We start from the raw sequence: 20,170 nt of genomic DNA, 5'->3' as shown, positions 1-20,170 counted from the left end.
CATTTGCTAATATATTATACACATATGTAATAAGCTTTCCAGTAGTTAAAATTATAAAATAACTTGTTGATTAAATTTGTTATATATATGTGTATATAAGTTACATATATAGTACACTACAAATGATATGATTTAATTGATTCAAAGAAATCTATGTTTTAATGTCTTCCAGTAAAAAATAATTACCTTATATATTTTTATAAGTAACTTAACGAATAAAAAATACTTTTATCAATATTTCAGCAAAATTAAATTACACACACAGATACTGTGAATATATAGAATGTCCCAGTTAAATGGAATCACCTGAATATCTTAAGCTATTTCAAGGATCACATTTCCACAATAGAACATAATGTAAAGTGACGTAATATTTAATTATTTAGGCAGATATTTAGGTGATCGCATTTAACTGGGTTACCTTGTATTTACATATGAATATCAGTAACCTTGATTCAAACTACTCACAATAATTTTTTAATGTTAAACGAGGTACAATGTTCATAGATTGAAGTTCTTGGAAAAGTAACTTGCAAGCATAGGGCATAGAAATCGTAGAAACACATGAACTAGAACGACAACTGTGACACCAACCACTATATGCCATCAAGCCACATTTGTTACATACATCAACATCAAATGCATCACTGGATATCATGAGTCTTTCTATTAACATCATACTAGCACCATATCCGATTAAACAATCCCGTTCCATTTCACCTAATCTTAAACCACCTTCTTTGGCCCGACCTTCCGTTGGTTGACGCGTTAACACAGCTCTTGGTCCTCGTGCTCGAGCATGCATTTTATCTTGTACCATATGTTTCAATTTTTGATAATATACCTATGTTTTAAGTTATATCCTTATAATAATGTACATGATCAATATTAAATTGAAATTAAAAATTAAGATATCATCGACTTACTGGTCCAGAATAAATATACGCTTGTAATGGTTCTCCTGTAATACCAGAGTAGAAGATATCTTTGCCCAAGTAATTATAACCATGCTTTACCAATTCGTTACAAACATCTTTAACTTTTGAACCTCCAAATGCTAAATAAAAATGAAAATTGTTATAAATTAGTAGTTTAAAAAATTATCAAAACAATAATTTCTTATTATTGTACCTGTGCCATAATGAAATTCTCCTTTTATAACACCAGCTTTACCAGCAAGTAATTCTATCAATTTCCCAACTGTCATACGTGAAGGAAAACCATGTGGATTCATTATCATATCAGGACATATACCATAATCATTAAATGGCATATCCTCCTGTTCCACAATTAATCCTGTGTATAAAGGTCGATAGTAATATTAATGTACTTGCAAAATTAAATGATAAAGTATGTGTAAATACATACCAGTTACACCCTTCTGTCCATGTCGACTACTAAATTTGTCACCTATCTCAGGTCGTCGAGTTTGTCGCAATAATAATTTAATTAAAAATGCATCTTCTGCATTACTGGAAATCATAACCTTCTCAACATAAGCAGGAACAGGTCCTTTAAAAACAACTGGGACATCTTTGTATTCTGTTTGCGTTTGAACATTACCAGCATTCACTGGACCTATATTTGCGGCCGGCGATGATTTATTTACCATTACCTACAAAAAGAAAAAATATATGAACTTGCTAATTATGTAAATATATGCAATTCAACTTATTTGTTACTACCAATGTTTAAAACTATACCTTTCTATTTTCCACCATTTCTCCAGGTGCAGCAATTCCATCACTATCGATTATGTCATGTTTCCAAACAGGTTTCTTTGTATTGGAATCAATCAATGGACCCATTATTCGATCGTATGTCTGATTTGCGTATCTTTTTAATGTACATTTTGCATTTCGATATATTAAACATCTACCAAATCCTCTATCAATTGAAGCCTTGTTTAAAATAAGAGCATCTTCAATATCGTAGCCACTATAAGACATAACAGCTACTGTTGCATTTTGACCAGCAGGTAGTTTATCAAAGTTTATTAGTTCTATTGTTCGGGATTTAACCATAGGTGTTTGAGGATAAACTAAATTATACATCAATGTATCGATACGATTACGTTGATTATAACCAATAGTTCCCATTGCTTGCTTTCCCATAGCACATTGATAAGTATTTCTTGGACTTTGATTGTGATGTGGATATGGTACTAGACCAGCACAAACACCAAGTAATGTAAATGGCTCAATTTCTAAATGTGTTGTCTTCTCATTAATGTGTGATTCATTGAATGCAATAGAACTATCATTTTCTTCGTTCACATCCAAATATTCAATTAAACCTAATAATAATGTCATAATATTATTAAAAACATGACAGAATTTTGTTTCTTATATTTTTTACCAACCTTCTTGTAAAAAATCTTCGAAACTTCGTATTCCTTGTTCAAGTAGTTTTATATGTTTTTCTTGTATTAGTGGATTGCCATTCTGTACAATAATGTATGGTCTACATAATCGTCCTCCATCAGAACTAATTTGAATGCATCTATGAACATTGTAACAATTATACAAAATTGTAATGTCATATATTATATAAATTTTAGATAAACATTACCTATGCTGGTGCTGTGTATGTATAGAAACGAAACCATTAATTAGACCTTTCCTTCGTAATAATCTAAAAACATTTACTAGTCTCTGATAATTCTTTACTATACCCAGGATATTGCCATTTAAAAATACCATGTAAACTTTTTTATTATTGATTTCTTCTCCACCAAGTATATTAACGTTTTCAACTCCTAAGTTAAAGGCCAATCTAACAATTGGTTCTTCATCAATTTCTGTTGTGATATGTGTCATAAGAGCTAGGTTTTTAACTAAACCACAACCCTATAAAAAGTATTGTATAAATAATTTTATGTATCATAATTAATAATCTCGATTGAAGTATATGTATGGAAGTAACACTCACTTCCCCTTCGGGAGTATCACTAGGACAGAGCATTCCCCATTGAGATGGTTGCAAAGATCGGGGACCAGATACTTTCCTGGTTTTTTCAAATTGAGAATTAACACGTGTCATCATACCAAGTGCAGAAATATAAGAAAGTCTAGACAACACTTGCGTAACTCCATGTCGTTCCATTTTAAATCGTTTAATCGTCCAATTACCCTGTTTAATATATTTTTTGTGTGTAATTTGATATTAACATACTTTTATCTATATATTGAATTTAGTTATTTACTTACAGATGATATGGCAAAAGCCAATCCATTGGTAATTTGGTCTTGTCTCATATGTTTTACAATATCAAATTGTGCAGCCTTAATTTTTGGTATATTTTTATCAGCTATTTGTTTTAACTGCAAACATTAAATATCATAATTTGAACTATGATCCTTATTTAATATTATCATATATAATACCTCCCAATTAAATCTTTTAAATAAATCTTCAAACATCAAAGACAACAAAGAACCAGCCAGTTCTAATCGTTTATTTCCATAATAATCCCTATCATCTATAAGTTTTCCATCAGATTGTGCTTTCATAACTTTACGAATCATTAAAGCAATGTAGGTTGCTTTCATTTTAAAATTAAAATCTATAACCTGTAACACCAAATATCATAGTAATACCGTTTTAGATATTATATTATGATTATAATTACTAAATTACTAACAGGAACATGCGACAAAATATTGGTTGCCAATATATCCTTCATTTCATCCGTAACACTAGCTTTTATGACTGAATACCTTTTTTGCTTTCTTTTATTGCTAAGAAACCTGAAACAATGCTTGTAATCAATGTTCATAATATACATTAATATTTCTTATACTTTTTAATGAAATACCTTAATGCTTGATTTTGAGCAAATACATTTAAAACGTGACATTCTTCTAAAGTGGGTGCAAACTTTTTCATAAATTCTTCTTCTGTACCAATAAGTTGCATAATTTCTTGATCACTCACAATCCCCATTGCTTTAAATATTATTGTCACAGGTATATCCTATATACAACAATATATTTATATTCCATTAAACGTTATTCACACAAGTTTTACCACATAACTGCAATGTACGTACATCTTGAAAAATGTTATGTCTCATGTAATATCTTCCAGCTTTTCCTACTATGTTAGTCTTGGTTTTTCTTTCATGAGTGGAACTATTACAAGATGCTACAATACATCCCTTACTATCTTCCTCCAAAATAATTCTATTTCTAAGCATTTGTTCTTGTATCAAAATTACTTTTTCTTGACCATTCACTATAAAATAACCACCAGGATCATGTGGACATTCATTCATCTTTGACAATTCAAAATGCGATTTACCAGTTAATACACAATTTGAACTTCTTAACATAATAGGCATTCTAGGAAAGTAACAGGTAATTCAGTTCATATTGTTTAATTATTAATAGTTCAAAGATATTTATTAGTTTATACCTGCCAATCAGTAAATTATTTTTGATTATTGGTTGGTGACCTCTTATATATTCAATATCAACTGTAATTGGAGCCGAATAATTTAAATCCCTTAAACGACATTCATGTGGAGTAGTAGAACGTGTTACATTAAAACCTTCCTCAACATCTGGTAGACCTACATGAACGTTCAAATATCTACAAAAGAAAATAATGTAGTAAGTGGTGCAATATAATAGTGTGTAATTAATATGCAAGATAATATTGCTTACTTTACATAAAATAAAGGATCCGCATCACTAAGTACTTTCTCATTTGCTTTTATAATTTTTTTTATCTCCACATTTATGAAGTAGTTAAAAGAATCAATATGTTGCTTAACTAAACCTTTGCCCTTGAGGAAGGCAGGCACAAGTTTCCATTTATCCTATAAAAAAGTAGTTTTATAATTAATTGCTTGTAATAAATTTTGTTAAATAAACCACAGTCCAACCTCCATCATACCTGAATATGTTTTACTACTTTATTATATTTTGTTTCCGACTTAATATTAATTTTCATTTCTCCCATCTTTCTGTTTATGAAAAGTATATATTATAGCGTAAGAATTAAAACAACTTGATGGAGAAATAATTTCACCGCTACACTTTCTTAACCTATATTTCATCGAATCATATTCATCTGATTGTTCCGATATTGTAACGTAATAGAAATCTATAAAAATTATTAATTATATGTGGTAAAATAAAATAGGAAAAAAATGGATTTGTAAACTGTAATATTTTGATATGATGTGGACGTCAGATATGAACCACGTTTAAAGCACACTCAAATTTAACGTAATATAATATGCGCTATTTGTAAGCGCTGTGTGCAAGCCATGTTAGATTCTAAGTATGTACATATTAGTTTACATGTCAAATTTATGTTAGTTTTTAGATACATCGTCACAAAATCTATATTAATATTTCATGAAATATTAAAACGGAAATATGATAACAATTTTATTTATGTAAATACATACAAATATATATAATTTTGGGAAGAAAATATCTGATATGTATTTCAATATATTAACTAGTAAATATTTAGTAGTATTGCTAGTAGTAGTAGTACTGATTAAATGTAAAGTAGTAGATAAGAAAATTATCATACATACGTATATATACCGCTAAAGCTGCCTTTCAGTTTTATATATACACAATTCTGAAATCCATAGTAGATTTTTAAAAACATGGAGTTTTATACCAGTAAATTTATGAGACCCCTCTTATGGAAGTTTTTAAAGTCAAATAATAAATTTAATGTGAGATATTCTTCAAAATATTATACAGTAGATGATGATATCTTTGGATTAAACAAAGAACAGAAAGAGGTTAGTAAAATTAGAATAGAATTCGAATTGAGTGATTATACGTGCATACTAACATTGTTAAAATGTTTGGAACAAATCATTTTTTAATAATCTACGTTACTCTTATAACCGAAGTCTGATCTTTTCCATTTACATCATTTATTGAATTCAATTAACACAGATACGAGTATTAATAAAGTAAAGCATGCTTGTTTTTTTGTAGCTTCGACAATTAATATTTAATTTTGCACAAAAGGAGCTTGCTCCAAAAGCGGCTGAGATCGATAAAAAAAATAATTTCGACGACCTCCGTGTAAGTAAGCGAACATTAAAGGAAGCATGAAATATTGTTTCAGCTATATTAATTATTTAGAAATTATTTCCAGGAATTTTGGAAGAATCTTGGCAAATTAGGTTTATTAGGAATAACAGCAAAATCCGAATACGGTGGTACAGGTGGTACGTATTTAGATAATATTATCGTTATAGAGGAATTGAGCAGGGCATCGGGTGCTATAGGTCTTAGTTATGGCGCTCATTCAAACTTGTGCATTAATCAAATTCACAGAAATGGGACGGAAGAGCAGAAGTACAAATATTTACCAAAGGTAATGTCCGAATTTATATCTAATGTGTAATCTTGTTACGTATATACCTTTTATAGTTATGTAGTGGAGAGCATATCGGGGCACTTGCCATGTCAGAATCGACATCTGGATCTGACGTAATTTCTATGAAATTGCAAGCCGAAAAAAAGGGTGACTACTACATTTTAAACGGTCATAAATTTTGGATCACAAATGGTCCCGATGCTGATACTTTTGTCGTTTATGCGAAAACGGATCCAAATGCGGCTAAACCGCAACACGGTGTTACGGCATTTATCATAGAACGAGGTTTCGAAGGTTTTAGTACTGCTCAAAAGTTAGATAAATTAGGTATGCGAGGTTCCAACACTGGTGAACTTGTATTCGAAGATTGTAAAGTTCCTGGTAATTTACATATAATAAAATAATATAATAATTATATATAATAATAACTTATATGATTTTGTTATATTCTGTTCATAAATGAATAATTACAGTTACAAATATACTCGGGGAAGTAAACAAAGGCGTTTACGTACTATTTAGTGGTCTAGATTTGGAACGACTAACGTTATCGGCGGGGCCTTTAGGGTAAGATCTTTTATTTTAGATTAAGATAATGTATTAAGTTTTATAAAGTTATTATATTTTGATATGTTACATGTTAGAATTATTCAGGCTTGTTGCGATGTGGCATTTGATTACGCACATACGAGGACACAATTTGGAAAACGAATAGCAGAATTTCAAATGATCCAAGTATAAAATTAGTTTTTCTTCTTGTTCACAAGTTCTATACTCGAAATTTCTAAAAGTTCAAATTGACATTAATATTTCAGGAAAAAATAGCAAATATGTATACAAGTTTAAGCGTTTGCAGAAATTATTTGTATTCTGTAGCTAGATCTTGCGATGCAGGATATATAAACCGAAAAGATTGTGCCGCGGTGATACTTTACATAGCCGAGTGTGCTACTAATGCTGCGTTGAATGCAATTCAGATACTTGGTAAATTATTCATAATGTTAATTTCCGATAAAAATGTATTAATTTAAAATGTTTCTTGAAATGCATAGACTTCTTTTAGGTGGAAATGGCTACATAAATGATTATCCGACTGGAAGATTTTTAAGAGACGCCAAATTATATGAAATTGGCGCTGGCACCAGTGAAATTCGTCGAATGGTAATTAGTAGAGCGATTAGTGAAGAATATTCATAGACAAAAATATGACACTCCTTTGAATCTCTCGAAAGAACTGTACTAAATAATTTGTATAAAATAACGTATATTCTATATTAAATTTATATATCAGTTTGTAACATTAACATCTATTTGTATATCATCAATCTATCTACGTCAACAGTAGAGTCATTTAACATTTTTAAGGTTTCCTCCTTTGTACAATTAGCTCCATTCCTATCGGCGTTCATTTTTAACAGTTAGCAATATTACCGGGGTATTAACAAATAACAGGCAATTAATATTACTAATTTAGATGCGATATCATTCGGATGAATGCGGCTGTTATGTATATACTTTCTTAGTATCGTGTAAATCGAGATAAATGAGTCACTAGAACGGTACACTCTTAAAAGTGTGATTGACTAACCTTTCGCGCTATAGGTTGCTAATTTAAGTCAAACTTACGTACAATCTCTTCCTCTCGGTTTATTTGATGTACTCTCTTTTACTATTTCTCTTCCTTTCTTGATGTAGTCTCATTAATCACGGTGCAGTCAATTAGATCGAAACAACATAAGGAAGAGACCCTTTCAAGTATTCGTAGATATCACTTACAATTAGTGAAAAAGAGAAGAAAGTGCGGTTGAGAGTTTCAAGAGCTTGAGGCGAAGATGTCTCTTAAATTTTCCGTAGGCAACTTTTACGAAACCTATGTGAGTACATATGTAGCAGCCTGATCAAATCCTACATTTTTCTTCATTTTCTCTCCTCTGTAATTTACGATGATGTAATCTGATGGACTATGTTTCATCCTGCATCGCTTTTTTTTTTAAAGATTATATTGTGCAATCCACAGGCATATCTTTCCTTTGTAACTTTGAAGGAAAGCACCCATTGTAATTTATGAATGTGTTTAATAAATGATTTACGTGCAGTGTTTAATTCTGTACATTCATTCAATATCCGGCGACATTTTTCTGATTCCTTATAGACGTGTCATATAATTAATCGTATAATTAAAGTATTTTTACACAAGCATATTTGTTTACAAGTATTTTTACAAGTATATATTTACTTTCATTCATCGTTTAAAGCATACTTTGTAAAGAGAAGATCATTTTGGAAGAATAATGTTTGCGGGTTAAAATTACTAAGAATTTATAATATTGTGATATTTAATTTCATGCACTATCATTGATCCTATCGGTAGGCATAGCAAGGGTAGGGAGGCCGCAAATGCCAGAGAAATGAGTGCAGGTCGGACCAGAACAATACACACGGTATGCCAATTCGAAATGGGGCCAGAATAGCAGAAGCGGCGAGCCGGTAGTTGGGTAACTAAGCTCACAAAAGTAAAGCCTGTCAAAATAAAGTGGCGGTGCAGCCAGTAGTCCTCGTTAGCCAGTAAGGAGCGTAAGCACGGGTTCGATATTGCCTCGAGTCGTCGTACATTTCTCAACGATCTCGCAGTTTATCGATTTTCTCATTTGATTGGAAAAGCTTTTCGTTTCTTTGACCTTTTTTCGTGCTCTTTCGTTATCGTCTTGCTCTTAATACTCAAATTAGCGATCGGTCTCTGCGATTTCCGTTCGTTATAAACACGCGATTGCGTTGTTCTGATAGACAGAGTAGAGCATGACGAGGAAACAAACGGTGATCGTGAAGCTTAAGAGATCCAGCACCGGCAAACCTTGGGGAATACGTATCGCTGGAGGCGCTGATTTGGGTACACCGATCGTCGTCACCCGCGTGAGTTCTTCTTTCATGTCTACTGTTACTGTTAGATGCATACAGCTTATGGTTATTATTGGATCTGCAGTAAATCTATTTATCTATCTATAACAGAGAACAGCAAGCAATGGAGATCATATTCTAATGTACATAAGCTGCTGCTGTTGCTGCTTACCATACAACGATATCTATCCAATTTAAAATACACGAATATTTATTACAAACGGATTTTTATCTTATTCGCAAAGCAATTAACTACCGCCTAATATCGTCACGCTTTTAAACAAGTACAAGATGCCTGTAGATTATACCGTATACGTTAAATCATAATCACGTCTAGCTGACACTTGTGACCTAATCTTGTGCGTCTTTTTGATCGCCTCGACTGCATTTTATCCAATATGACTATTAAATGAAGCACAGAGAAATCGTAAACACATTTGAACGCTATCCAAATCCTTCTATCATTTAATCGTCATTGCATATTACTTTACGTATTCTAATTAAACGGCAAGTCTTCGCATCTTTCGCGCGATAATCTAGAATATAAAAACACCGATATTCGCGGTATTTATGTTTCTGATATTCGCTTGATAGCAACATTTTGTTGATAATGTAACTAATACAGCTTTACAACGTCCGATGTCATGCCTGTTATCTTAATTGTTATAGTCGGAGAGAGAGTCAAACTAACGTTATTTCAATTATTAAAAAACGATGCCTCGAACGTAGAATTCTCTTACGTTAGTTAAGAAATAGCAAGCCTTTGAAAATCAACGATGAGTGGTTATCTTACGATAGAATTTGTATTTGCAGTCGGAGAACGAGACGCTTCAGAGGGGTGATGTGATCAAGAAAATCGACGATTACGACACGCGAGATGTGAGGCATGTAGACGCGCAGAATCTTCTTCAAAACTCTGAATCAATAAGGCTCGTGGTCGAAAGGTCTGAGCCGTCGAATGCATCTCGTATCAACATTACCACGTCATCTCCGATTATCCAGTTGAACACTGGCGACAGGGCTGCGGTCACTAGTCTGTCAGAAAGCAATTCCACCTTTATTATTATGCGTTCGATTTATCGCATTACTATCGGCACGCTACTACTGCTACGTAACACGACTATTAACGCTTCGTATTAAACTTCTCCCTACCTTATTTTATACATACTTTAATCGCAGCGCCTGATTGACAGCTCATCGCATCAAGAAACATCATCGTTAGTTCGACGATCACTTTCTTTCTTGCAATTACAATAGAATTTTTCGAATCCTTCGTTTCGTAGAAAATCTTCGAAAATTAAAGTAAAAGCGAAAAATGCACGTCTTTGTATCCTTTGATCGACGTATTATATTTAGAAGGGCCAGGGAAAACCACTGATAACTTCAGGGATCGATAAAGCAAGTTTTGGTCCGCTTTGAAATTTCTAGCGTTGAAGCATTATCGTTACGCTACGTCTGTACACGATATTAAAATAAAATCTATTTTCTGTATAGTAAATTCAGATGTTTGAAAGTGATCGTCGAAAGTATCATCGAAGCTCTCGTGAGAGGAATTTGTTTCATATTGATTCGTTAGTAAGATACTTTCCCATTCCGCTATAGAGCTAAACAACGGAAAATACCGTCGGAATTACCGAAGAGCCCCGTACCGCCGCCTTTAATCGACGAATACAGGCCGCCTGCATCTTCACCGGAACACCTTAACTTACCGCACGAACATCTCGATGAGGTTCGCGAAGAGAGAGCCAATTTGTCGCAGGTACTTTGAGCAGATTTTGAAACACGAATTCACACGCAGGAGCAAGCAATCTACATCGCTATTCGTCCTGTTGTAATAAACTCGTTCAATATATATTATGTTCAACGTTCTGCCCGAGAATTTGAACAACGATCAAGCGAATGTAAGTATTTGCTCGCTTCTATCTCATCGACAATTAATTTTAGCAAGTGTATTTTAAACAAACAATAGAATCCACGTAACACACGGTATGGCCTCGGAGACAATAGTAAGAACGGATTGTCATTCACTCGGAGCATTTCATTGCAACATCGATTCTTGAAAAAAAAAAAAAGAAAGAAAATTGTTTTCTATAGCGCTTCCTAAATTTGAGAATGTAAACGTCGCCTGATTAGTTCATACTACCAGAGTAGTTCATTGATCCGTAAATGCAATACTATGAAGATGAAGCGAATGATACGTCTTCACGATTGTTGGATGTATTTATAATTCTTTTCCAACACCCTGTAACTCTTTTCGACGACGTTTCGTCGCCGCTGTACATTCTGAATATCATAATGTCCGATAAGTTGCTCTAGATTCACAGATAAATAAAATCGGAAAGTCGATCGTTTAAAAGACTCTATAAAAAGATTGACAAGCAAATAACAAACCCATCCGGCTAAACGACAAAATCATTCGCTAAGTAGAGCAGAGATCGTTATCTATGAAATTAGATATTTTTTTCTATGGCTTCCGTGCCGTCAAAGACTCGAGAGAAATATAGATAAAGAAATAAGAAATAAATAGAGCAACTGGATTAAACTTGGATAATTGTTGAAAAGTGACATCGTCTTCTGCATGCTCCGCATAATATCGTTCTTCGTAATGAATTTATATGTATATCATGCGACTAGAATATAAATTATTGTATTTCAAAGTACACGGTATATTGCATTTGGCAAGTTACACACCGTTTCGAAATATGTCGTTCGAACGCTTTGAAACTCAATAACTCATAGTTGGATCACCGAGTAGTTGTGGGATGACAGAATATCCGTCGAATATAATTTGCTATTTCCGCATTCTATCTCAAGATGTCAACAAGCTGTACGATGTATTCGATTTCGGTTCAAGTGGAAAAATGATCTTACGGTCGTTTAATAACGAATTTAGGGCAAGCTATCCGTACATGATCGTTAAACATAGATCGATTTGAATCCCTTCGTCGAAACGGCGAGAGTATTTACTCGTTCGTCTTTGGCTTTTAGTCGAGCTTTTAGTCCGGTTGTTAATCCATCCATTTATACGGCTACCACTCCCCGCGTATCGCTCTGTCTTCTTAGCTAAGTAGCGGATTATTCTCTTACACTCTTCGTTAAGCTTACGATTTCGACGAGGACACGATTACCGCTGACTTTGTCAGATGGAATCACGGTCTCGGAAGATTTGAGAAATCAATAGCTATATATGTACGTACAGTTTCGTGATACGAAGACGCCTTTATTCGCGAGACGTCCGAAGCGTAAATATATTTTTGTTGGCCCGCCACGATGCCGGAAAGTCCACGTAGAGGCAGTTGCCACGCTATAAATATCGCTTTTGCATCGAAACCACCTCTCCGATCCAATACTACGCGATCCAGAACGATTTCGGAACACTATTTCGATCCTAGTCTCCGCTTGAAAATACACATTCTTATTGTTCTGCCGATTGCAACAACAAAATGTCAACTTAGAGAAATTCCAAGAGAACGGTACGTGTTAACCGTTATAGTCTGTTCGTGCAATAAACGATTCATCGAGTATTAGATTTCCTCCGAAGTAGTCCTATGGCTACTTTAAGGGAAATACAATAGCGAAACTCGGTACAAAACGTTTGTATTTGCTTATGATAAGTAACTAAACCGGCGATGAAAAGGCACGCTGAGCCAAGGAAAACATTTTCCACGATGTTTCGGATATTCGTCCAAGGTCGCGAGATATACCAATCATTATATCGAAGAAAACATCGCCTGGTTAACGAACGTATGTAACAAGCGGAATGTACAAATAAAAAAAGAAGAAAAAAAAAAAGAAAAAACGAATGCGAGAATGATTGATTCGAAGAACAATTCACATTTGAAATGATTAAGAATACCTATTTTCTAGTTTTCTCGGGATTTGGTTCGAATCCAGATGTGACACAATCGATCAAAAATACATACAAATGGCAATCGAAATAGAAATTAATCGTTTAATGGGTTGTAATTATTCTATCGAAAGGATCGTTTCGGTAAGCATTTTTTATATTGGAGAGGAAATGCTGCTAGCAACAAAGAGGATTGTGGTAGCTGATAGAGATCGACAAGAAAATGATATCGCCGATCAAGAGGATAAAACGTAGGAACGATCGAGATACGTCGGTAATACGTGGAGAGGAGAAGAAAGAGCGCGAGAGGAGTCGCGTGGAAAAGACCAGAGTTAGTGCCGCCCGCGCAACGAGGCAGTGCGTTAGCGAATATTCGTAAGGGAGAGACCCACAGGAAAAAAGTGAAGTAACTTCTCGGTGAAAGCGGGAGGAAAGAGGGGAAAAAAGAAAGCGATTCTCGATTAAGAGTGCTACCGCAGTTGCAGGAATACGAACTTCGGTTCGATTAAGAAAACGATGCCGGCTTACACGACCATTTATCGTCACAACATCGAACACCAGCCGAAAGAGGAGGAGGCTGCCGTGTTTTGGGTACGAAACAGTTATCAGTCATTAAAAGTAAAGGAAACCTATTCCATGTTTCGTCGAATATCGATAATTCATCATCGTTACGATATCATTCAAGTATTTAATTAATCAGAACTTTATGCTGATCTATCCAATCTTTGTTACTTGTTACATTGTACGTACTTTGTTACGGCGGTGCAATTTCTTTTCATCTTTTGTTGAATTATCGATCCTTGACGGACAGGAATAGTCTTAATTCAAAAAAAGAATTTTTATCGTCTCGTTGACATTTTGCATCAGTTAACAAGATAAAATATCTTATCATTGTTGAAAATAAAACAACACAGCATCGAGAAAGAAGACCGTGTTGTTCCTAACGCAACGTTTTCCTTCTCATCCGTTTTATATTATTTTTTTTCTCGTATCTGTCGACACTGATTCAGAACGGATATTTTAACAGCAATCGTTTTTTCTATAAAGAATTTAAAGATATGGATTAGCGATCGAAATCGACTATTACTCGTTAGAAACGAACACGTAACATAAGATGATCTAAATTTTGAATTACGTCGCCGAGTGCCAACCTTGACACCCTCCGTAAAAGTAGGGCTAGGTCTTGATTCTACCCTAATGACACTGAAAAAGACAAGCAAACGAACTTGCGTACGGCTTATCACGAAACGGTGCACACTGTAAGAACGAATGCAACGGAAGGAAGAGCGATTCAATTGAAAAAAGATTACAGGGGGTATGACTGACTAATAACGCGATGCAATAAAACGAATATAAGCATGTTACCGACTATTCATTGGAATCTTAATCTATTTTCGTAAATGAGATCTGGGTTACTCAAACACAAGAGGGTCATACAACGACACTCTTACAGCTTGTCCTCTTGACTTTCCAAAGAACTTGCTTCGTTAAAAAATTATTTCGGCAACGTTGAAAAACGTTATCGCAGGCTAAGGGAATAAACACGAAAGAAATACATAGGAAAAGGATCGTTGTTGATTATGTAGAAACATTTTAATTTACCAGACCTTTGGTCTATCAGATACTGTGACTCAATTTACAAAATATCGAAACACTTGTTGTCTTTTCTGTGTACCTTGCCAGCAGAATCTAGAAAGTTTTTTCATTGTCGTAGTTCGAGTTTCAGTGCATCGCTACCGAGCCAAACGATAAACAATTTTCGAAACAACTGTTTCGGTGCGTCCGAATTTAGTTCGGGGACATTCTATAAAACGACGTGAAAACAACTTCCTTCTCCGAAATGACATATTTTCGACGGATAGTTAATAATGATATAAGTATATGACATAAGTAGATACTCGATGGAAGTACTTTAATCGTGCTTTCAACTTTTTAATTAAAAAGATCAATGATAATAAAAATTAATCAAGAGTTGACAAGCATTGATCGTGGCGGAGAAAAATTTCGCAGCAGACGGGGTACACGTTATTTTTGCCGGCTAGGGTCCTTCATCTATTTCGAGAGAGAGAGAGAGAGAGAGAGAGAGAGAAAGAAAGAGAGAGAAAGAGAGAGACCGTTACTCACCCTCTAAGATAATGTTTCTGACCCATTTATAATGAAATAATCGTTATTTGATATAATTAATGATCTCGTGAAAGCCAGGATTGCATCGATCGTTGCATCGATCGTTGCATCGGTCGTTCAATCGTCGTTCGTTCGAAACAAAGTCGATAGTGACTGTATTCAAATTCGATCTTCTATTCTTGCAAGCGCGTCTTATAAATACGACGCGTAACTTTATCCTGCTGTTCACTCTCTTTCTACATCGTTCCACTTGACATTCTCATTTTCGTCATTTTTTAGCAATGACGACAGCCGATCAAACAACATCAAGCAAGCATAATCATCTTACATCTTTATAGCCCACGGTTTCTGTTCTTCAATCTTCTCGACTTTTCTCGAGTTTTCGTGGAAATGTAACAATTGTATTTTTAATAATTTCGTAATTCTGCGTAAAACTCCGTGTAGAACGATAAATAACGTAATCGCAGGAAATACTTGGCAAACGCTTTGTTTGTAACGCCACGGCTTTATGCAATTTTCTCATTGTACAGATACGAGCCAAGTACCAAAAATTTTAGATACTTTTTATACCTTTCGTTTGAAACTAATGGTGGTCGAGCATTATATTTCACAGTGCGTGTTCATTTCCGGTTGCTATAGTTGGCCAAAAATATCATCTTCGTTGTAATGATATTTGGTCGTTTAACGAATTGTCATCGTAAAAAGCAATTAAACGTAAATAGAGAACCTACGGAAAAATAACACATCAATATCGAGGAAATAATCGGTAAATATATTTTTAATCACGTTTGAAGATAAAAGCCATACGTTGTTATTGCAACAGTGTCGAAAATTAACGAGGTGTCATCGGTCATCATGGCCTCTTAATAATGGCTTATTTTAGCTTTCGTTGGTTGGTAATTGACACCGTTCTGGCAGAATATTTCACGCCTACTTAGCTTATTAAACACTTTTTTCGTTACACATAATTCGTTAATTATTTTTATCGATTAATTACAACTTTACTCGTACCTTATTTTTACCATTCGTATCATTATTTGTACCATTATTTCAAGGTACAGTTGAAATAGTTACACTCATAATCGATAAACATAAAGGAGTATATTACATGATCTGAATACTATTGATAGCGTCGATTTTTAGCCATACCGCACAACTCCTCTGGTCTTGCCAGGTGCAAAGATAAAAAAGGATGCTCCGCTTGGAGAATGCTACTTGCGCCATCATCCCAATCCGATGATCAGAGCGGCACCGCATCATTACGAACAAGCTCATCCTGAAGTTGCTATGAAACAAAAGGTACGCTTTATTCAATCCTGCGCTGAAAAATGCTTCATTTGTGAAAAACTGTCCTATGTTTCGATTTGCTTGAAACAAAGGACAATCTTTTATATTAATTTGTATATATATTTTGTACAACATCTGATTAGGTGGCAGAAACGGTACTTCAACGTGTCTTGGGACCGAATGAAGTTCCAAAGGTTTGGATTACTTTATACTCAAATCGCTTTTGCTTCCGTGCGATACAATATGCTTTTGCTTTTAGTAAAAACAGTCATTATGTGGCATGTAATCTACATTTTTGTTTCAAATTGTATATTGTTCCTATCAAGCGATTTTTTAAATTTAAATTTATATATCATCTCTACAAGGTACTCTTCTAACTAAACTTTAAGTCTATTTTATAATGTAACTGAAGTTATTATTAAGCTTCAAATAACTAATTGAATACGTGTTAAAACGTTATTAAATAACTGATAGACGCGTTATTATGATAAATTATGAAATTCCAACTAATACATATTTTCAATTTGTTTAGTGGTAAATTTATGACTTAAGAAAAGATTTAAACGAACAATACCATTGTAATAAATTTGCAGTTACTGCAGTTATTATTTTTTATCTCGTACAATTTTATTCTTAGGTTGTCCACAAGCAATTTAACTCACCAATTGGACTCTATTCCGAACAAAATATTGCCGACACTATAAAGAGCCAAACAACCGCTATACCGTAAGTAATAAATAGATATACATAAAACAAATATTAATACGCCGTACAGCTTGCAGTAGCGTAATAAAGTTACTAGCATTAATACTATTAAATTTTTGCTGGATGCTGATACTTATCAAACTATTAACTCTGAGCAGTTATGATCTTGGCGCCATTAACTAACGGATATTTTAAAATTATAACTTGAATAATAATGCATCGAAAAAATGACCCATAGTTTACGTGCGAGGGACATTAATCGGAAGTTGCAAATCGAGGATTTATCAATTCATTGGTTATAGACTGTCGGGCACGTGATCAGAACGGGAGTATGGACGTAGAACAGAAAACGCAGCTGTCAGTCCTTACACTGTTGTTTCCTTTTCACAATGGATAACACTCACGTGCAGTTTGTTTGTTTTCCAGCATTTTCATAGACTTTTCCTTCGTGAAACAGAAACAGGAAATACAGGAGCAAGCGAGAATCTTGAAAGAACAGGCCATAGCCGCCGCCTCGAAGAATGTGTGGCCGCAATTCAATAGACCAAATTAATATCCAGTTCGAGACGTTTTTCGATGCTTCTCGCACGTCGTAGTATATCCATAGTTTCAAATTCTATTGTTTTCACGAGAATCATTGGTCACATTCCTTGTCTCGCAATTGTTTCTTTCTCTTAAAATTGTTTATCGTCCTTCCTTCTTTCTTTCTTTTTTAATAAGGCAAATGAGCGTGGCCACTGATCCGTGATTAAGCTCTTGATAATCGTTCGATAAAGTATTTATTGATTCAAACTCTTTTGCTTTACAGTTTAATATCTATAAATCGTAATTATAGGGTCGTGATGCATATAACTACATAGATACATATTGCAATTTGTTGTTGTGACTTCAAGTAAATCGATAAAATCGACGGAAAAGCTAGAAAAAAACAAGTTTCAAAGGAAATTCTTAGAATAACCATACTATATATTTTTCTGCATGCTGTACCATTGAAAGTAATCAATAATTAATCAGAGTAAATGTTCATGCAAATTAGTAGCCTTACTAATTTTGATACTCATACAATCAAGAAGCAATTCTCGAAAATTACAAATCAGTATCACTAAAAACAGCTATTTGTATCCTATTAGTGAAATATAGTATCTTAAATGTAAGAATCGACACCTCATGTAATTCTCGAGAAAAGCATCAAAGATTTAGTTGAGACATATTTGTGACTCGATTAATGAAAAGGGCATGGAAGCGGTCCGAAAGTCGCTCTCGAACAAACAATTGGCGATATAACCCTGGCTGCTGCTAACCGATCTGACAAAATCGAGGCAAATGAATTAAAAATAGTCCGTGTGTACACATGCGATACAATGGTACAGCTCGAAGAAACCGGTGAAGTACGACCCGAGCAAGAGCGAGGCTTACAAGGCTCTGCAAGAGGAGGCTCTTGGTGACGTAGTGCAGGAAGTAAGACAACCGGCGCGCACCGGTGTTTTCTCTCCGCAAAAGGTTAACCAAAATAGGGTATGCATATAGAATAGTTAAATTCTACTTACTATCTAAACGTTACTCTTGTCTGATCAATAAATATTTTCAGATATACCACGCTCGACCAAAAAGTCCAGCTGGACCATACGTAAGTAAAACTTTAAATACATATTCGGATTTTACATCAGCGTCATTTGACCGCGTTATATGTACATACATGTATAGAATATACGTACGTGGACACATAAGTAAAGTCGGTAGAAACGATATAGTGAGGTTGTACAATCGGTCGACGTTAAAGTCTACATGTTGAAGCCATACATCACAGACATACTTAGGTTGAAAGTTGAAATAATATAGGAGAGACTTTAGAGCTTGAGTCTTGTTCGGGACTGTACGATGTCAACACAGAATTACTTTTTTTCTTCAAATAGGGCAGTTAGACGGCCGGTGCAAAGAATTTCCTGGTAACTCTAGCCACAGGAATGCTTACTGGCTGAGTGCGGCTAGATCACTCGATGTCACCATTTAACTGTAACATTTTAATTTTAATAGACTCACGGCAGTCTTTGTAATTATATAAATTGAATGAATATAGAAATTCTTTTCCCTTTTATAAACACATTATAATCACAAACGATTATTTATATAAATCTGATGTCGATTCGTATATGTCACTTGCATATTTTTACGTATACATTTGTTTATAAATACTGAATAAGATATTTTATGGTGACAGAAAAATCTTCTCCTTAAATATTTAAAACCAATTCAAAAATTATAATTCATTCAAATGATTCAAACATATGTATTGTATTACTATGAATGCCAAGCGTTTATAAAATTTGTTAACGATATCACTTTATTCAACTACAATGGTAATTTATAATTTTTTTCTAGGTAAATATTCTTGATGACGACGGTGAAAAAATCCACCAGAGTAACAGCTTCAAGAGGATCATGTATAGTGTTTTGGGACAAACTGATTATTAATTTGCGAACTGACGTTATAAATGTACTTTATATAATATAAAATATAAATATATATTTTATTTATTGTTCATTGCAACAAATGTTAAATTAAAACTGATCAAGAATTAATCGCGATAAAAAATTGTTAAAATAACATGATATTATATTTAATTATATTTAAAACATAAAACTTGTAGTTCTTCTACAAATTCTACAAGTTGGTGCAAATTTTATATGCTGCAAAACATGTCAAATCTTTCCTTAATCCACATTCTGATAAAAAATTATGCAATTAAATAAACATTCAGTGTGAATTATGTATGACGAAATGACGATTTTATTATGTCCTTTCAGTCTTTAATGACGTTAAATAATAGTTAGTATTACAATTGAGGGAAAAAAAGTACTAGATTTTATTAAAAGGAGAAAGGTTATTTAAAAATACCTGATAATGGCTAATATAATTTAATTTCATAAGATGCTACAATATTTACCACGATA

General features: G+C 33.8%; 3 protein-coding genes and 1 long non-coding RNA gene across 13 annotated transcripts; 2 read left to right on the top strand and 2 right to left on the bottom strand.

Annotated features, from left to right (window-relative positions):
* Positions 1-266: 266 nt before the first annotated feature.
* Positions 267-4,965, bottom strand: LOC117234543 (DNA-directed RNA polymerase III subunit RPC2). The gene is made up of 16 exons (XM_033495872.1): positions 4,900-4,965; positions 4,668-4,822; positions 4,417-4,593; positions 4,052-4,343; positions 3,818-3,975; positions 3,644-3,749; positions 3,387-3,572; positions 3,210-3,323; positions 2,932-3,132; positions 2,572-2,849; positions 2,363-2,502; positions 1,704-2,296; positions 1,369-1,615; positions 1,132-1,296; positions 927-1,057; positions 267-844 (listed from the first exon to the last, which is right to left on the bottom strand). The coding sequence occupies exons 1-16, from the start codon at positions 4,963-4,965 to the stop codon at positions 461-463; spliced, it is 3,393 nt and encodes a 1,130-aa protein (XP_033351763.1). The 3' UTR covers positions 267-460.
* Positions 4,966-5,572: 607 nt separating this feature from the next.
* Positions 5,573-7,658, top strand: LOC117234547 (isovaleryl-CoA dehydrogenase, mitochondrial). The gene is made up of 8 exons (XM_033495887.1): positions 5,573-5,770; positions 5,973-6,062; positions 6,136-6,357; positions 6,414-6,741; positions 6,834-6,927; positions 7,005-7,095; positions 7,176-7,344; positions 7,424-7,658. The coding sequence occupies exons 1-8, from the start codon at positions 5,630-5,632 to the stop codon at positions 7,555-7,557; spliced, it is 1,269 nt and encodes a 422-aa protein (XP_033351778.1). The 5' UTR covers positions 5,573-5,629; the 3' UTR covers positions 7,558-7,658.
* A 159-nt stretch (positions 7,659-7,817) lies between these two features.
* LOC117234548 (PDZ and LIM domain protein 3) lies at positions 7,818-19,998 on the top strand. 10 transcript variants are annotated; one of them, XM_033495889.1, is made up of 10 exons: positions 7,830-8,234; positions 9,145-9,270; positions 10,069-10,292; positions 10,858-11,014; positions 16,370-16,525; positions 16,657-16,707; positions 17,151-17,239; positions 18,589-18,733; positions 18,807-18,845; positions 19,598-19,998. In XM_033495889.1, exons 2-10 carry the CDS (start codon positions 9,157-9,159, stop codon positions 19,688-19,690), a joined length of 1,068 nt encoding a protein of 355 aa, XP_033351780.1. In that variant the 5' UTR covers positions 7,830-8,234; positions 9,145-9,156; the 3' UTR covers positions 19,691-19,998. The 10 variants fall into 10 exon arrangements, with proteins under 10 accessions (XP_033351788.1, XP_033351780.1, XP_033351782.1 ...); XM_033495888.1 differs by lacking the exon at positions 7,830-8,234 and adding an exon at positions 8,732-8,855; XM_033495891.1 differs by lacking the exon at positions 9,145-9,270 and having other exon boundaries at positions 7,831-8,234.
* Positions 9,066-10,177, bottom strand: LOC117234552. Its single transcript, XR_004493539.1, has 2 exons — positions 10,049-10,177; positions 9,066-9,357 (listed from the first exon to the last, which is right to left on the bottom strand). It is a non-coding gene; the product is annotated as an uncharacterized LOC117234552 (long non-coding RNA).
* Positions 19,999-20,170: the final 172 nt, after the last annotated feature.

This window comes from Bombus vosnesenskii, unplaced genomic scaffold (genome assembly GCF_011952255.1).
Source record: "Bombus vosnesenskii isolate JDL3184/JDL3185 unplaced genomic scaffold, Bvos_JDL3184-5_v1.1 scf7180000013305, whole genome shotgun sequence".
Lineage (NCBI taxonomy): Eukaryota > Metazoa > Arthropoda > Insecta > Hymenoptera > Apidae > Bombus > Bombus vosnesenskii.
The sequence above is the reverse complement of the archived record's forward strand: the minus strand, read 5'-3'. Positions and strand labels throughout refer to the sequence as shown.

Excerpts from the sequence above, each read along its gene's own strand:
- LOC117234543 (XM_033495872.1), bottom strand. The coding sequence starts at position 4,965 with ATGGGAGAAATGAAAATTAATATTAAGTCGGAAACAAAATATAATAAA. Across the intron at positions 3,573-3,643 it reads ATATTTTGTCGCATGTTCCT|GTTATAGATTTTAATTTTAA; the intron begins GTTAGTAATTTA and ends TTGGTGTTACAG. Across the intron at positions 1,297-1,368 it reads TGGACAGAAGGGTGTAACTG|GATTAATTGTGGAACAGGAG; the intron begins GTATGTATTTAC and ends CTTTATACACAG.
- LOC117234547 (XM_033495887.1), top strand. The coding sequence starts at position 5,630 with ATGGAGTTTTATACCAGTAAATTTATGAGACCCCTCTTATGGAAGTTT. Across the intron at positions 6,063-6,135 it reads ATAATTTCGACGACCTCCGT|GAATTTTGGAAGAATCTTGG; the intron begins GTAAGTAAGCGA and ends AATTATTTCCAG. Across the intron at positions 7,345-7,423 it reads GAATGCAATTCAGATACTTG|GTGGAAATGGCTACATAAAT; the intron begins GTAAATTATTCA and ends GACTTCTTTTAG.
- LOC117234548 (XM_033495889.1), top strand. The coding sequence starts at position 9,157 with ATGACGAGGAAACAAACGGTGATCGTGAAGCTTAAGAGATCCAGCACC. Across the intron at positions 9,271-10,068 it reads CACCGATCGTCGTCACCCGC|TCGGAGAACGAGACGCTTCA; the intron begins GTGAGTTCTTCT and ends TTGTATTTGCAG. Across the intron at positions 16,526-16,656 it reads AAGTTGCTATGAAACAAAAG|GTGGCAGAAACGGTACTTCA; the intron begins GTACGCTTTATT and ends ACATCTGATTAG.